The sequence below is a fragment of the Neolamprologus brichardi genome, chromosome 6, assembly GCF_056152115.1.
Source record: "Neolamprologus brichardi isolate AB-2024 chromosome 6, ASM5615211v1, whole genome shotgun sequence".
In the NCBI taxonomy this organism is placed as follows: Eukaryota; Metazoa; Chordata; class Actinopteri; order Cichliformes; family Cichlidae; genus Neolamprologus; species Neolamprologus brichardi.
Genome location: NC_142109.1, coordinates 452,846 through 470,874, shown reverse-complemented (window position 1 = coordinate 470,874; position 18,029 = coordinate 452,846). Strand labels below are relative to the sequence as shown.

Sequence of the window (18,029 nt, the reverse complement as noted above, 5' to 3'; positions counted from 1 at the left end):
CTGTACCCAGTACCAAGTTAAATTTTATGTAAGGTAATGGAATTTTAGGTAACAGGTTCACTTTCATAAACACCAAAGCAGATGATAGTGATTAAAAACCCTTGCTGCTATTTAAATGACCAGATCCATTTCCCAGAAGTTTAAGTGACTTGATGCTAATCCAAATCCAAATCCAATTTGTTTATATAGCACATTTAAAAACAGAAGGTTTGCCCAAAGTGCTGAACAGAAACAAAAGGGTAAAACACAACCATGATGCCAACCAGGTGTTCCAAACGAGAGGTAAGAATATTGTGGTCAAGAGTATCAAACGCTGCAGTAAGATCTAAAAGCACAAGGATCACAGGACTTCCACAATCACAAGCTAAAAAGATTAGTCTTAGTAACAAGTGTCAGTCTTCCAGTCTGGCTCTGTTGCGCTGACGCAGTGATGAAAAAAAGGCTGTGAATCTAATATGACTTGCATTTTTTTTTACCTTAATATGAAAACACGGCATCTAATTAAAAACATTAAAATGTATCTTTTTTTCAATATGGTGCCAATAAAATGTCTAAATTAAGACTGTTATAATACAAATAAATTCAATCATGCTTCTATTGTCAAACTTGAAACAACAGGGAAATTGCAGAAGAATATTTTTACATTTTTTATTCTCTTTGGATTATATTTTCATCATGGAATTTATTTTATTTATTATTCGCCACTAGGGATGGGATTTCATGATTGATATCACTTATCGATTCAATTCCCGTATCCAATCTCATTTTCAGAGTCACCAACATCTCTAAGCACCATGTCAAAGACATTACTTTCATGCAAATTAATTACATCCGCTGGGTCAAATATTTGTGGATGTTGGAGGTATTTCCACTCTTTGTTATGATCAGGGGTCATTACTCAAAAGGAGGAGGAAGTACTTTGTTACACTATTTGTTATGTTACAACTGCATTTCTCGGTCAAATGAACAAAATCATATTGTCTCATAATTACCATTTGCCAATATAAACCTGAATTTACAGTCCCACACATCAACACAAATCCCTGCCCTAATGAGGACACATATAATATTTCTCTTAGTATTTAGGTATGAACACAAAGCCTACAGCACAAAAAAAAAAGAAAACAAGCACAAAGAGACTTTAAAGTGATCTCCATGTTGATTCTACTTCAGAAACATGAACAGGTTGTTGTGATTTTGGGCTATATAAATATATAAATAAATATAAATATATAAATAAAAACAGGTAGAAACGAAGCCTGCAGCCTAAATGCTCATCTGTTTGTTACCGGATGAAGTTCAGTGGCAGCTGGCTTCACGGCAGCTCACAAGTGATGGCATTCACTCAGCTTAGCATCGCTCTGGGATCTTGGATAGCTTAGCATTAGCATGCTGTTCTTTGCAAGAACTGAAGTTATATTAGCAACAACCTGTTCTGTCCTGGATGCAGTTTGCACTTCCTTTTGTGCAATAAAAATAAAAATTATGTTCGTATCCACGCTGAAAACTGCCCTACAATTTGCTCCTCCATAACTGAAATCAGCTAATTGTAGAATACGTGCCAGAACTGATAAGCGGGATTGACAGGCAGGCAGACTAACAATTCCAAGGAATTGGACTACTAGGAACCGGTTCTTGTAGAGAACCTTCTTTTTCTCGATTCTCATCCACATTGGCCACTCTAGAATACTATACCTTTAGCATGAAGTGTGACCAGTAATGTTACCCTCAATAAAAAGCATTTATTTCTAATGCACAGAATACAGTTATATTTTAAACTGCATAATTTAGGTTATAACTAGCACAATGTCCTGTATTACACAAAGACAAACATGCAGTGCCTACTTAATATACAGGCTTTAAGGGGACTCAAGCAAAAGGACGCTAAGTTTTATATTTGTGAATATTTGCAGTTATACCCGGGAACCACACTGGTTTTTGCAGCTTTGCAAACATGGCTCTAAACAGAAAAAAAGAGTTAGTTAGCAACGACGTGCAATCTTGGGTAGGAACTTCTGGCAATAATAAATCCAGCCTTCATAATGGTTGTATTTTTGACACCAGACAAACTGACAGTTTCCAGTCTGTTTTGATCGACTGCAATAAAGCTGTGATAGGCATGGTTTCCTTGGAGCATCAACACTGCTGAACGAGTAAGACTGCTCAGAGATTACTGTTAGTTTGTTGGAAAAATGTTCTAGTTGCAGGCATTTCTAGTTTCATCACATATGGTGGATTTCTGCAATAGCTTGTTTTATGGCACATATCCATTGTTAAAAAACCAAACAAACAAACAACCCACCAGTTTTTGTGTTGTATACCTGTATAGAAGATGTGAACAGGTTGAAAATGTAGGTTAAAAGGAGACCTTCCATGATATAACTTGCTTTAACCCGATATCTAACCCATATGGTGAGTTGACACTTACAAATAAAATTTCAAGCATCCATGTACCTTGGAAAATATTGACAGGATGAAGTGTACTTTTAATGTCAGCACTGTCCGCTCTGTACCCAAGATACAAATCACTTTCTTCTTCTTCCTCTTACAGATAGACTGACCAGTAGACAACATTGAAGAAGAGGAAAGAGAAGGGAAAAAGGGCTCTTGCATAAAGATCAATGCGCTTAGCAGCTTGCGGTATGACAGGTTTAGGTGGTGGTGGTTTCTTGTTGGCTTTGTTTTGGGATTTGAGGGCCCCTGTAACTTCAACTGGTTTACCATAACAGTCAAAGTTAGAAAGTTCAAAGTCTCGAGGTAAAGATCCCACGATGCTGAAGTCACTGGAGCGAAGGTCAGACTTCGAAGTGCAAACTTTCTTACAGCGAGTTTCAACGACCTGGTAAAAGACACATGCTGACTGAACAACATTAATAGATTTCTTTTTGCTCTTATAAAACAGATATTGCTATTAAGTCATTCCATCTCAAACAGAGACAGGCCTTTTGCTAAATAGTCTCTCATTTGCATAAAAAATTTATGACACATACATAACATATATAATGAGTGCGGTGGGGGTTTATTTTTATATTTCAAAATACTTATCAAGATATTTTTTTCTTTGAAAAATGGCCAGTTTCAGGCCATTTTGTTGCACACTGAAATCTCTGGCATTGTTTGAATTAATGAATTCAAATGTTCTAAAAATTTGATGATTTGAAATGAAATTTCCCTCTAGGGTGTTACATGGAGCCTTTCAGCTATTTTCACACATGTACCACAGTCTTTAACTTTTCTAAACATTTGAATGAGAATCAAATTGGTTGGCTTAGACAACAATTAATCCATATAATATCTGAATGAGCTAATGCGAAAATAGAGCAATCACCACCTTTTATTAAAACCAAATAGAACATTTGCAGTAGTGAGAATGCATTAAATGCATAGAATGCTCTGTTACGCATATGCAGCAAGTGACAAAACTTGGCTTCAGACAATGTTCATGTCCAGATTCTCCTCCAAGTGTCCATAATTCATGTGTGAAAACAGTTTTTAAAAACAGCGTTCGAGAAATAAGACCAGGGGTCTCATGAATAAACATAGACATAGAAAACCAGACCTGAAGAGGCATATACCACTTCCCAAGTAAGTTGGGATTTATTACAACAAAGAGGAGAATTTGTGCACTACTACAGAAAATCTGATCCATCAAAAGGAACATTTTCAAAATGGAAATTGGCAATGCATACTGGTCAAGTGCTGGACTGAAGTTATCTCTAGTATATTTATCGCAGTCTAACGAGCTGCCCGCTCAGTGTCGCTGTGTCCTGCTGTAATCCTTCTGGCGTATTTCCTGTGGTCTCACAGGTTCAGGTCTGAAACTGTCAGACCAGCAAGTGAGAGTTTTGTCTCCAGGCTGCAGAGAGAGCTCAGTGTATTGCTCATGGTGCCGCGAAGTTACACATTAAGTGCTATTTCTGCTATTATGTGCTGCCTTTAAGCGATAAGCCAGCATGCTATGCTGGCCAGAGAAAGTCCTCAGTCATTTATAGACTGTTCTGTCTTGCCTGCATAAACTGGAGAGACCCATTCTTGTTTTTGGGGGCAAAGTGCACTGGCCCTCCACTTTCTGATATGCCTAGGGCAGTTGGGAAAGTGGCTGCCTCACATGTGAGGGGGGAGCAGGCCCTAGGTAGGTGTCTCTACCTCCCCCTGGTTGTGGCTTATTTCAGATTAGCCTCTTCAGCTCCTCTAGCAGCTCCTCTCTGGCCCTAGCTCCAGGGGAGCCGTTGACTGGTTGACTGTGCTTCTCCCCTGATAAATACAATTTGTCTTGTATTTAGCCAGTAGCTAGTTCCCAGAGAACAGAGTTGGGCCACAATATTGGGAGGGCATCCAGGCTTATTGGCACATTGGTCAAGGGGTCATGACACGCTCAGTGAAACCTTGCTGTGGCATTGGGGACCTTACTGGGGTATTGTCTGCGGTCAGTGGTTTATGTACTCAGAAAAATATCAGAAAAAAGGTCCAGAACGAAGAGAGGATGTGGATCTTGGTGGCTCCTCTTGGCCTCACATGCCATGGTTTTCAGCAATCCCACCGCTCCTGAACTGGACCGCATGGGTGCTTCCTGTCCAAAAGGACCTCCAGTCTCATAAGAGCAGGACCATCCATCTCTTCCCTGCAGGGCTCAGGCAGATGGCCCGACCCTTTTGAGAGAGAGGCTCTGTGCCCTAGGGCTGCCTGAGCCAGTGGTGCAAACTCTGCAGGAGTTTCATGGCTACTCCTACTACTGAAGACTGTTTGCCTCCTGGTGTGCAGTCCACCAGTTGGACCCCCACGAGGCCATATTTTACATCACTCTGCAGTTCCTGCAATCCCAGCTGGATGTGGGCAATTCTGCAGTTACAGTTACAATGGGAAGTATGGTGGCAGCAATCAAGGCAGTTCTTATTGGTCCCCCAGCACTTGTGGGACTGACTCCATCCTAATCTTGACGTTTCTTAGCGGTTCCCAGTGACTTTCAACTTGTAGACCTGGATGCCCAGTTCCCCCATGGAACCTGGTCCTTGGTGGGCTTTAGCGTATTCCCATTTAACTCGGGCTGTGGTTACTTCCCTCTTGGGTCGGACCATAACGTAGCTCTATGCTAGGCTGCTCCCTGGGTCTTCACAGTGTATAGCAGGTGCATTCAGACAATTAGGAAGATGGAAAAGCTCTTGTTTGCTTAACGTGGGGTCTTGGGCAGACCCTTGCCTAGTCATGGGTGTGCTCTGGGGATGATGTGTTCAGAGTGATGTGCAGTGTTAGTTTTCCGCCACACATAGCGTTTTACATTTTAGCCAAAAAGTTCCATTTTGGTCTCATCTGACCAGAGCACCTTCTTCCACATGTTTGCTGTGTCCCCCACATGGCTTGTGGCAAACTGCAAACGGGACCTCTTATGGTTTTCTGTTAACAATGGCTTTCTTCTTGCCACTCTTCCATAAAGGCCAACTTTGTGCAGTGCACGACTAATAGTTGTCCTATGGACAGATTCCCCCACCTGAGCTGTAGATCTCTGCAGCTCGTCCAGAGTCACCATGGGCCTCTTGGCTGCATTTCTGATCAGCGCTCTCCTTGTTGGGCCTGTGAGTTTAGGTGGACGGCCTTGTCTTGGTAGGTTTACAGTTGTGCCATACTCCTTCCATTTCTGAATGATCGCTTGAACAGTGCTCCGTGGGATGTTCAAGGCTTGGGAAATCTTTTTGTAGCCTTAGCCTGCTTTAAATTTCTCAATAACTTTATCCCTGACCTGTCTGGTGTGTTCTTTGGACTTCATGGTGTTGTTGCTCCCAGTATTTTCTTAGACAACCTCTGAGGCCGTCACAGAGCAGCTGTATTTGTACTGACATTAGATTACATACAGGTGCACTCTATTTAGTCATTAGCACTCATCAGGCAATGTCTATGGGCAACTGTCTGCACTCAGACCAAAGGGGGCTGAATAATTACGCACACCCCACTTTGCAGTTATTTATATGTAAAAAATGTTTGGAATCATGTATGATTTTCGTTCCACTTCTCACATGTTCACCACTTTGTGTTGGTCTTTCACGTGGAATTCCAATAAAATTGATTCATGTTTGTGGCTGTAATGTGACAAAATGTGGAGAAATTCAAGGGGGTCGAATATTGTAGTCTCTTACTCTGAATCCCAGGGTTACAAAGTAACCATGCACTCTCATTAGTGTGGTATATCCAGTTATCCTATGATGTCTAATCGCTATATGTATGTATATATATATATATATATATATATATATATATATATATATATATACATATATATATATGCTCATGCTCATGTATTGCTTTATAAATCAAAAAGAATCCTGGATCATTTTTTGCTTTTTGTGCACATCCATACTTTTAGTATGCTTTTCACTCACTGCTGCATGCATGAAGCCTGAGGTGATCTTGACCTGCCATTTCCTTTATATGCATTAGACAATTTAAGTATTGACCTGCACATATTTTTCTTTATTAGACTCAAAAATTGTCTTTTTTTCTTGTATTGATTTTTAAGGATAGATGTGCACTTATGACAAACAATGTAAAAGAGCAGAATACACTATATTTACAGATTTTAGAAGTCAGTTACCGAAGTTGTGATCACCTGCAGAGTGTTGACGTGCATTGGTGTTCCACCAGTGCCATTGATGGTGTTGTTAGGTTTAGTTAAAGGCTTCTTTCCTTCTTTCTCCTTCAAAGCTTTTTCTTTTGTGGCCATTTTGGCTTTCTCCTCTTCGATCAGTTTAGGACTGTTCAGCATCACCTTTATAACAAAAGTAAAAAGGAGTGAGGCACAGAAAAGAGAAATAGAGACAAGAAAAGAGAGAAAATTGAAAGTTTCTTAGGGTTCTCTATATATTAAGGAATCTTTTTATTTCAACACTTGACATATAAATTATGCCAACTAATCAAACTCAAATGTCTGACTTGAGAAAATCATATCTACAAATTTGTATATAACAAAATTGAATTGAATGTGCATATATACATACATATATATATATATATACACACACACACACACACACACATATATACATATATATATAAATATAATATATATATATGTGTGTGTGTGTGTGTGTGTGTGTGTGTGTGTGTGTGTGTGTGTGTGTGTATATATATATACATATATATATATATATATATATATATATATATACACACACACACACACACACACACACACACATATATATATATATATATATATATATATATATATATATATGTGTGTGTGTGTGTGTGTGTGTGTGTGTGTGTGTGTGTGTATGTATACGGAGGGAGGTTAGCCAACTATCAGAGCTGCAGAAAGGTGAGACAAAGAAGGTGCCTAAGAAGTACAGCAAGCTGTCCATACCTGAGGCCTTGGAAACAACTCACAGCCTTGGCCAGCCGCTTGAAGAGGTACACCAGAGAGATCGAAGGTAGGAGAGCTGTTCTCCACAGAACCAGCCAAGGTGTACTCTCAGTGGCAGGGGAACAATATGGCTACGTTCACACTGCAGGCGAAAGCGCATCAAATCCAATTTTTTTGACCCTATGCGACCCATATCTGATCATAGTATGACAGTGTGAACGGCACAAATCCGATATTTTACAAATCCGATCTGGGTCACTTTTGTATGTGGTACTGAATCGGATACATATCCGATGTTTTAGAAAGCGACTGCTGTTTGAACGGTCATGTCGCATTAAATCCGTCTTTTACGTCACTGACACAAGACAGACGCCAATTATCAGCGCCGGAGAAGTGCCCGAGAAGACATCGTGGACGCTTCCTGGCCATCCAGTGTAGATGTCAATGAAACTGTTGGGAAGACAACGTGAACATTTTATTTGTACTGTATAATCTGCAGATTCTGACAGAAATCTGCAACTATCCTTTGAAGCACCGCTCCTCTAAAACAGCAATAAGGATCATTATTAGGTTATTTACATTATTAAGTAAATAACAAAATAACTTAAAGCAAAAATTGGAAAACGTAAAGTCTGAAGTCTTTATATTAAGGGCCATCAGTCAAACAATACTGTTTGCTCTGGGTCTAAACAGAGCGCGTTGTGTGTGACGTCTTCTTTTGCGCATGCGGGCCGCTTTGAGCGTTCACACTAGAGCGCGTTTGCTGTCACATTTTATTTGTAGTGTGAACAAGCAGACAAAAAAATCGGATTTGATCAAAAAATCGGAATTGAGCATTAAGACCTGCAGTGTGAACGTAGCCTATGAGAACAGCACCACCGATGCTGGACAGGGAACAATACTGGAAGAGTATATGGAAGAAGGACACAACCCATAACGGTAATGCTCAGTGGCAAGTGGATCTGAGGGCAGACCACAGTAAACTCCCTCAACAGGGTCCATAACCATCACCGTGGCAGGCATCCAAGAAAGGGTCTCCAGTATGAAGAGCTGGACAGCACCAGGCACTGACATGGTTCACGCCTACTGGCTAAAGAAGCTGACTGCACTCCACGAGTGCCTGGCAGCACAAATGAACCAGCTACTAGTTGACGAGAGACACCCAGAATGGCTAACCGGACAGTCCTGATCCTCAAGGACCCCCAGGTCCCCTCCAACTACGGACCAATAACCTGCCTCAGCACCATGTGGAAGCTCCTGTCAGGCATCATAGCGGCTAAGATGAATAGCCACATGGGTCAATACATGAGTGGGGCACAGAAAGGGATTGGCAAGAATACCAGAGGTGCAAAACACCAGATACTGGTAGACCAAGTAGTCAGCCGAGACTGCAAGACTAGACTGGAGAAATACAGTCGGATGATAACAAAGAGAGAGAAGGTAGTCAGAACTGAGGGGATAAAACTACCAGAATGCAACATTGCAGACATAGAGGACAGCTACAAGTACCTCGGGATCCCACAGGTAAATGGGAACCATGAAGAGGTCGCTAGAAAAGCTGCAACCACCAAATACCTGCAGAGGGTCAGGCAAGTCCTGAGAAGTCAGCTGAATGGTAAGAACAAGATCCGGGCTATCAACACCTACGCCCTGCCCGTGATCAGGTACCCTGCTAGGTAGGGCTGGGCCATATCATACCGTTCACGGTAATACCGGTATAATGTTGGGCAACGATAAGAAAATAAAATATCGCGATAGAATATGGGTAAAATGCACATGCGCAGTGCCTTTGTTTTCATACGCACATGGTGGAAAAAACATGGCGGTGACGGCCCTGGTTGAAACGGATGAACCAGAATTGGTTTGTAAAAATGCTGCAACTTCAGTGGTGTGGAACTGGTGCCCCTTATAATCCCGTGTGCCTTATGTATGAATGTATGTATGAATTCTGGTTGTGTTTACTGACCTCGAAATTATTTTATGTACACGGCACTCGAAAATCTGTCAAATGTTGTAGTACGACTTTGCTAAGCTATGAACCCGCACCGCTTGATGGATTGTCGGAGCATTACAGCTATCATAGGCAGGAGCCTCGCGGAGTGATACGTACTGTTCTTCAACATAATATTACCGTATTGTGTGTGTATAACCTCTTTTTAAGTTTTGTAGATATAATAAATGGTTATGCTGAGGATATGTCGGCCAATTTCCACTGGAAATACCTTTTGGTTAAACTGTCAGTAAGGAATTTGCATTTGCACTGTTAAATTTTTATATAACTTTAATGCACATAAAAAACAGCTGCTTGTTTAAGTGAAAATACATTGATTTTTTTTTTTTTTGCACTAATAAAGTTGTGGAGATGTAAAGTATTTTGTCTAGTGTCAATTATATCGTCAGTTATATCGTTATCGCAAATTTTCAAATGTATATCGTGATAAATATTTTTGGTCTATTTTTTTCTAGATTTTTACCTTTTGCTTCCAGCTGCAACAGAAAAAGGCAAATCTGCCATCTCAGTTTTGATTTATTTTTTTTTATTTATTTTTTTGGCTGTATGCTAAGTTTAAGGAAGGAGGCCAGGGACTGGTGAGTGTCAGCACCACGGTCCAGGATGAGACAACAAACATCCACGAATACAGCCGGAAGATGGCCCCAACCGACCGTGTGCTCAGTGAATACCTCAGGCTGCAGAAACCCAAGAATGAGGAGGAAGAGGAGGCACCATCATGGAAGGACAGGCCCCTGCATGGTATGTACCACTGGCAGATAGCAGAGGTGACTGACATCCAGAAATCCTATCAATGGTTGGACAAAGCTGGACTGAAAGACAGCACAGAGGCACTGATCATGGCAGCACAGGAACAAGCTTTGAGTACAAGATCCATAAAGGCTGGGGTCTATCACACCAGGCAAGACCCCAGGTGCAGGCTGTGTAAAGATGCCCCTGAGACAATCCAGCACATAACAGCAGGGTGCAAGATGCTAGCAGGCAGGGCATACATGGAATGTCATAACCAAGTGGCCGGAATACTATACAGAAACATCTGTGCCGAATATGGCCTGGAAGTCCCGGAGTCAAAATGGGAGAGGTCAAGGGTGGTAGAGAATGACTGTGCTAAGATCCTGTGGGACTTCCAGATACAGACGGACAAAATGATGGTGGCTAACCAACCAGACATAGTGGTGGTAGACAAACAGAAGAAGACAGCTGTAGTGATAGACGTAGCGGCATCAATGGCAGCAACATCAGAAAGAGGGAACACGAGAAGCTTGAGAAATACCAAGGGCTCAGAGAAGAGCTCGACAAGATGTGGAGGGTGAAGGTAACGGTGGTTCATGGTGGAGCTTGAAGGATAGACCATAATTGCCTGTAGGCTGAAATGAAGGTGTGACAGTATGTTTTAACATGCATACTTATCTGCAGTGTGTGACTTTTATTCAAAATGTGAAGCACTTTGCAAGCCTATCTTTTAAAAAGTGCTATACAAATCAATTTATTAATAATAATTAATATTAATATTAGTATTATCAAGGGTGGGGCACATAACAACCATGCTCAGTAGATAGGGAAGCTAGGACCACAGCACCACCTTGAACAGGATCCAGTAACCGTCACAGTGGCAGACCTTCACGTTAGGGATGCAACGATACCAATTTTTTCAAACCGATACTTGGATCTGAGTACTTGCCGATACAGAGTACAAAAACCGATACTTCTACCACACACACACACAAATGCAATGAATTGGAAGACAGGTTTTATTTTATTCTCTGTCGATAAAAAATAAAATCTTAATAAAAATGACCACAAAAAAATTTCAAGTGAAAAATAAGCACTTCTGTTAAATTATTGCAGAGTCTCCACATTGTAATTTAACAAAATATCACTGAACTATTGGCACTGTCTCGAGCTTTCAGAATAATAAATAAACACTTCTGTTCATTTATTATATTTCATATCGCGGCTCGAGTATGCTGAGAAGACGGTGCAATCCTATGTTTTCTACGACTGGCAGTGGCTGGTCATCCAGAGCGATAAAATGAGTCAGAGCCTCTGTTATTTTAACTGCCCGTGGATTTTCTCTTGACATTTTTCATCGCTTTTCCAAAACCTGAGTTAAAGTTGGCTGTTCCGGTCCACACTGCTGACATTTTGTTTAGTCTAGCTACAGCAGCCTCCAGTTTCTCTTTTTTATCTGGAGCCGCCAGTCTGACTCGTCTAACCCTGTGCCTGTTTAGTGCGGGATGTCCCCCTAGTGGCCAATCTAAAAAACTACAACAGAAATGACAAGCCACCCTCTGATTAATGAAATAAGTTGGTATCGGTTCATGGTATCGGTTAACTTTTACGAGTATGAGTACACACACATTTTACAGTATCGGCCCCGATACCCGATACCAGTATCGGTATATCCCTACTTCACGTGTCATATATTCACACCTATTGGCTAAAGAAGCTAACTGCACTCCATAAGCAGCTTCCAGTACAAATGAACTAGCTGCTAATAGATAAAAAACACCCAGAATAGGACAGAAGGCCAGACAGTCCTGATCCACAAGGATCCCCAGAAGGGAATGATAACCTGCCAAAGCACAACATGGAAGCTCCTGTCAGGCCGCATAGCAGCTAAGAGGATCGGGCACATAGCTCAATACATGAGCAGGCCCCAGAAAGGAATTGGCAAAAAAAAAAGAGTGTTAGGGTTTAAAATGATTAAACAAAGCTGTTTTTATTGTTTTTATATACACAATGCAGTGTGCTCATAAACAAGTTAGCGCTCCATGTTTGAAGGTCAAAATCTTCATCCAGCGGCATGTCTGGACTGAAATATTGAAGAGTTGACTTAGCGCAGAGGGTTTTGCAACATGCTTACACATCACACTTGATAATGGTTTGAAGGATATTCTCTGGACCGAAGGGAGTCTGAACAGAATGTCCTGAACTAGATATGTAGAATCAGTAATATTAAAATGATCAGCGCTAGGCAGGAGGTGTTTTTGTGTCTGTCTTTGTGATTCCAGGAAAAAGGAGCAGATAGGAGGTGGGGACAGAGTGAAGACTCATAAGGAGACAACAGGACTGCCACGTTGCTTCCGGAAGAAGATACCCAACGATATCTTGTTATTGTTGTAGTATAAAACTGTACGGCCCAAACCAGGGTTATCCTGAGGCAGACAGCTGTTCACATCCATGTCCTTGTAATTTGAACAACAATGCTATAACCTATAGGCCAAATTCAAGACAACTGAACAAGTCACCATCAAGTACCAAGGAGATGCTCTGTCCCAACTGCTGTTCTTCATAGTCATGAAACCCATCACCCATACCTTTAACAAGATTGAAATGGATACTGACAGTGGAATGGAGCAACTGTTAGCCATTTCCTCTAAATGGATGACATCAAGTTGTATGCCAGGGGTGAGCGAGACATCGATTCACTCATCCACACCACGAGGATATAAAGCAACAACAGCTAAATGTCATTCAGAGAAGCAGAGAGGGAATGTAGTCAGAACTGTGGGGATTGCACTAGCAGAAGGCAGACATTGAGGACGGCTACAAGTACTTTGGAATCCCACAGGCAAATGGAAACCATGAAGAAGCCACTAGGAAAACCGCAACCACCAAATACCTGCAGAGAGAAGGTAGGTGCTGAGGAGTCAGCTGAATGGGGAGAAAAAGATCCAGGTAATCACCCTGCCAGTTGTGAGATACCCTGTTGGGATAATCAGCTGGCCAAAGGAGGTGATGCCACTGACATCAAGACAACAAAACCTTCAGCTGTAGAGGCCTGAGTGCCACAAAAAATAAAAGCAAAAAAAGATTCAGGAAAAAACAATAAAGAACCATGAATACATCAGAAAGACAGCCACAACTGATCATGTACTTAGTGAATACCTCAGGCATCAGAAACCTGAGAAAGAAGAGGAGGCAGGGAGAAGAATTATGATGGAAGGATCGGGCCCTGCATGTACCACTGGCAGATAGAAGTGGCTGAAATCCTATCAATCGCTGGACAGAGCTGGACTGAGACACAGCACATAGGCACATTCGAAAATAAATTAAAAATTATCCTTGAAAGTTGACCTGAAACTTACTGTCATCCAACTACTGTAAATCTGTGCCAAGTTTAATCTCTATTGGCTGCAATATTCCACAAAAATTAAAGGACAATTTTGCTCAATACAGTCAATGCAATATGATCACATCACATCAAAGGAATGTGATAACATTGTGTTAAAAATGTATGTAATGTTCTGAAAGGCACATTCAAATAAAATGTATTATTATTATTATTATTATTATTATTAAAGATCAGCAGTTCAGCCCCTCCAAGGTTCAAGGTTACTGTATTTATACCTTTAGGTAAATTTGTTTTACAGAAAAAAAGATAGCATATGGCATCCCTTCACAAAACACACACGTATTTAATCCTGACAGACACATATTTGGTAAATAGACAAGATGACTCAAACCAAAAACAGTTCTTATTAGGTTTAGTGAGAGAAGCAGGGACAAAGCTGTTTTTATTTTATTTTTGTTTTATTTTAATGCTTTGTCCTGCATCTTGTAACTAGAAACCTCCGTCCAGAGGGAAGACACTGAAATTCACCCCATAGAGCATGGCAACCATTATAAAGAACTGATAAAGCCACCCTCTGTACCTGTTTAGAGTACAGAGAGGCTAAATCTGATTTAGTGAGTTTTTCTCTGTGACAGAGGTCTGACCAAACCATGCCACCAAACAAAGAGATAAAACAGACTCAATAGAAGAACGATAAAACAAAGTTAAAATTGACTAAAAGACAGTCTAATAGATGGGTTATGGTCAGCAAATCCCAAAGAGGGAGGGATTTATAAGCATTCTTCCACTGAATTTCATGTCAACTATTGAAGATGATTGTTTATGTACATTTTTATTTATTAAAATAAGCCTGTTGGCAGACATGTAGAGAAGGTAACCCAGAGGAAGAGTCAACTGGCAATTTCATGTCCACAATCACAGATAAATTTTTTATGTAATGTTATATTGAATTTGAACAGAAATGTCCTTATGTTTGTGCAGTGGATTGCGATGAGATGTCCAAGAAGAGGAATCTGATGAGAATTTGAAGTTGAGCATAATTGTCCTTTATTTTCTGTGGGATATTGAAAAGAAGAATAAATGAACACCCAATCAGGAAAACAATGGTGCAGGAGCTTAATTTCTCTTAATTTCCTGAAGAGAAAAAAAGTGAATGTGTTCATTTGTGTGTGTGTGTGTGTGTGTGTGTGTGTGTGTGTGTGTGTGTGTGTGCTTGCGCCTGTGTTTTCAATCAGCAACAAAGAAGAAGCGCTACTGTAAAGCTTAGTGTAGTCAGTGTAAGAAAATTGATGTCGGCTCGCCTGCAGTGCTCTGTGTTAGCCACTGTTGACCATGACTAGGATTCCATTTAAGTTCTGTCAACTTATTTCCATGGGAAACATGAATTCAGTTCAGGTCAGTTCTTTTTTATTTCAAACATATACATTCACCAACGTTTCATAAAATCATTCCATGCAGTTGTTTGAAAAGGAGTAGGCAGAAGTATATACTTATTTAGCCCTAGGTACTATTTTTGAATTTAAGTAATAAACATTTCATTTTTATTATAGCCTAGAGACTGGCGATCTGTCCAGGTATACCCTGTCTCTTCACCAATGGCAACTGGGATAGTCTCCAACAGCAAACACACAAACAGATTCTGGTCGGTTTAATAGACAGTGTGTCTGCTGCAGCACCAAGCTATAAACCAGGCTATAAGCCTGGTGCTGCGTCTCAAAAGACTGTGAGGGGACTTCACTCAGAGATGGAGAAATATGCAAAAACAGCAAACAGCAGCCAAAATAAAGGCTTGCTTTTTGTTCCATCTCTGCACATCTGCATCTGGACCCTAAACTCTGACAGAAACCTCTACACTGCAAAATAGTATGCAAATATTTTGTTGAATTGCTGATGCAGTTATTGTTATCTTGTCCCAAGGCTTGTTCCCCAAGTAGGTTTTCCAACTAAGCTATGTGTACACAGATATTTTATATATAGCAAGATGTATTTTACAGTACAGTGTGAGTGGTTGTTTGCAAGAACTGACCTGGACTACAGCATATTCCACAAGGGATGAAAAACCAAAGAGCAGACAGGCAATGAGCCAAATATCAATAGCCTTTACATAGGAAACCTTTGGTAGCTCTGAAGCCAAGGACATGCTCTCACTGGATAGCGAAAGCACTGACAAAATACCTAGAAAAGCACAGACGTTAACATGTTAATTTTACCATTTTATAATAATCATTTCCAGGTAATTGAGATTTGTGATCATTTAATTCTGCTTGGATACATCAAAAAGAGGAGATTCAATTTTAAAAGTAGTGATCATTATAATACACCATATTGAATATACATATAGCATCGTATTTGCTACAACTCAGTTACATCTGAATGCCTTCTTTAAGAGTTCTGTAAATTGAACATTATGATCCTTTATCAAGCACAGTATTAAATGTATGGCTGCATCAGTATGTCAATCTGAGCAGAGGGAAACAGTAGTATTAAAATATGTTTTAGTGAGGTAAAGTTTTAAGAAGTGAATGATCAGTCTACAGTTACAGCTAGAACTTTTTTCTCATCATTCAATATTCAATCTGTCTTTGTGGGAACAGAGCAACGAGGAATCTAGTGATTCATAATAAAAATCTCATGCATGCGTATAATAATGCTCTCAATAGGACTTGAAAACAAATTTAACATCAGGAAGATGTTTCTCAGAAAATGGCCTGGTTAAAGCCCCTCTGAGACATGCATCTTGTTATTTAATTTGTTGATGTCATATCTTATTAATCCAATTACAATTCTGTAAAGGCCAGCATAGTCAGATTTGCTTTATATTTGCCCAAATTACATGCTATATATGCTGAAATAACCACATGTTCATAGCAATTGATTACTGAACTAGGTTTGATAAGTATTGCTTTACAGTAGGTTTGTGAAGGTGAAATGTAAGAAACAAAATATATGGCTCTACACAGATAAATGACAAATTTATCAGTTTGTCTTCCAGTAACAGTCGTAGCCACAACAAATAAGAATATCCTCATGTACACACAAAGATGGCATACCATTTCTCTATTCTAAAATCTGGATGGCAAGCTTTATGGAACTTAATGGGGTCCATTTTATATAAAGTAACATGAGATCAGGCATTGCTGAGATAAAAACTATGAAAGAACTAACTTTACTTATCCTATATGTCTCAATAAAAGTTAAATTGTATCAACAAAAATCTTTTCTTTCAATAACTTAATAGAAACTAATGCACAAGGACAGAAACTCTGGTGACAGTTCGTCAACAAATAAAAACCAGATGAAAATATGCTGGGGAGACTGGATTCAATCAGAAACGATAAAGCTGGGGAGACAGGTGAGACAAGTTTAGAAATGATTCTTGTGCATTAAGGTTAGACATAGACATTTAATCTACATCTGCTTTTTCTTTCTTTTCAGTACATGGTACAGCTTCCTCCCATGCTCCTTGTTTCTCATGAAAACACAGCAAAAGGTTGACCCTTGGAGCTACTCTCACTGGAAAGACATGGGACCTCTACACTTTATATTTTAGTCAACTGAATCAACTTTAGATTTAATCTACTATAATCTTATGACTTTTGGTTAGGTAAAACTATACTAAAAGTAAAAGAATTTAGGTGACAATATTAAACGAAAATCATCTGTCAAAATTAACAAACTCTTGACAAATGCTTTTCATAAACTTAGAGTTTTTCATGAATTCAGCTGCTGTTTTCAAGAAACCTATTTCAAAGCTGAGATTTTAAAGGGAAGCTCAGTAATAGAACGTAATTCATTGTTCCATTAATTGCACCAGTAGGTATTGACAATGAACCAGTATGGTCAATGCAAGACCTAAGTGGAAATTAACAATTATTAAGTGATTTGTATGTTTTTTTTTTCTTTGAGGTGTCCAACTGTCTTGAATAAAGAAGCAGCTGTGTTACCTGCAAACACAAATAATCAATCAGCGCTGAAATGCAAACATTTGGTTACAGTTTACTTAAATGTAAAGTGATTCAAACAAAGAATGCAAAATGTGGTACTCACCTAGTGGCACCCTTGCAGCTGAGGCATCAGGGTTGATCCAGAATGACAACCAGGACAAAACAACAATCAACAGTGTTGGAGCGTAAACTCCCATCATGTAAAAACCGACCTGCCGTCGCAACGTAAATATAACCTCGACACAGGTGTAGTATCCTGGAAACAGAGAATGATTAAATACTCAAACACACAGATCTTAAATACATAAGATAAGCTGTTCATATTCAATATTTTCTGCATTACTTTGAGACAGACTACCTTATTTTCATTGTAGTTAATAATGGCAAATTATCTTTTTAGACAATCAGACAACTCCTATGAGCAATCACTTGGTGACAACGCGAACAAATAACTCGCCTTTAATAGGAAGAAACTATTTGCCATTTTCTGTCACTGGTTGGGGGTAGGGGAGAGTAGAAGTGACAAAAGACACACCAGAAGAGAGCGATAGAGTTTAATCACTGCTAATGATTAAAAATAATAATGGTAGATAAATGCACAGAACACGAAAATGAGGTGAGCGAAGAAGAAACAATCAATGA

The 18,029-nt window shown here is 39.8% G+C and overlaps 1 protein-coding gene across 3 annotated transcripts in view; it reads right to left on the bottom strand.

Annotated features, from left to right (window-relative positions):
• Positions 1-268: 268 nt before the first annotated feature.
• LOC102782793 (glycine receptor subunit beta-like) overlaps positions 269-18,029 on the bottom strand; it is a 61,212-nt gene continuing 43,451 nt past the window's right edge. For 2 of the 3 annotated variants that reach the window (XM_087841409.1, XM_087841407.1), the window contains exons 8-11: positions 17,491-17,643; positions 15,470-15,618; positions 6,584-6,757; positions 269-2,839 (exon numbers count right to left, since the gene is read on the bottom strand). In XM_087841409.1, coding sequence (XP_087697535.1) covers positions 2,546-2,839; positions 6,584-6,757; positions 15,470-15,618; positions 17,491-17,643 — 770 coding nt within the window. In that variant the 3' untranslated portion in view covers positions 269-2,545. The remainder of the gene's footprint in view (positions 2,840-6,583; positions 6,758-15,469; positions 15,619-17,490; positions 17,644-18,029) is intronic. The other variant, XM_087841408.1, reaches the window with a different exon arrangement.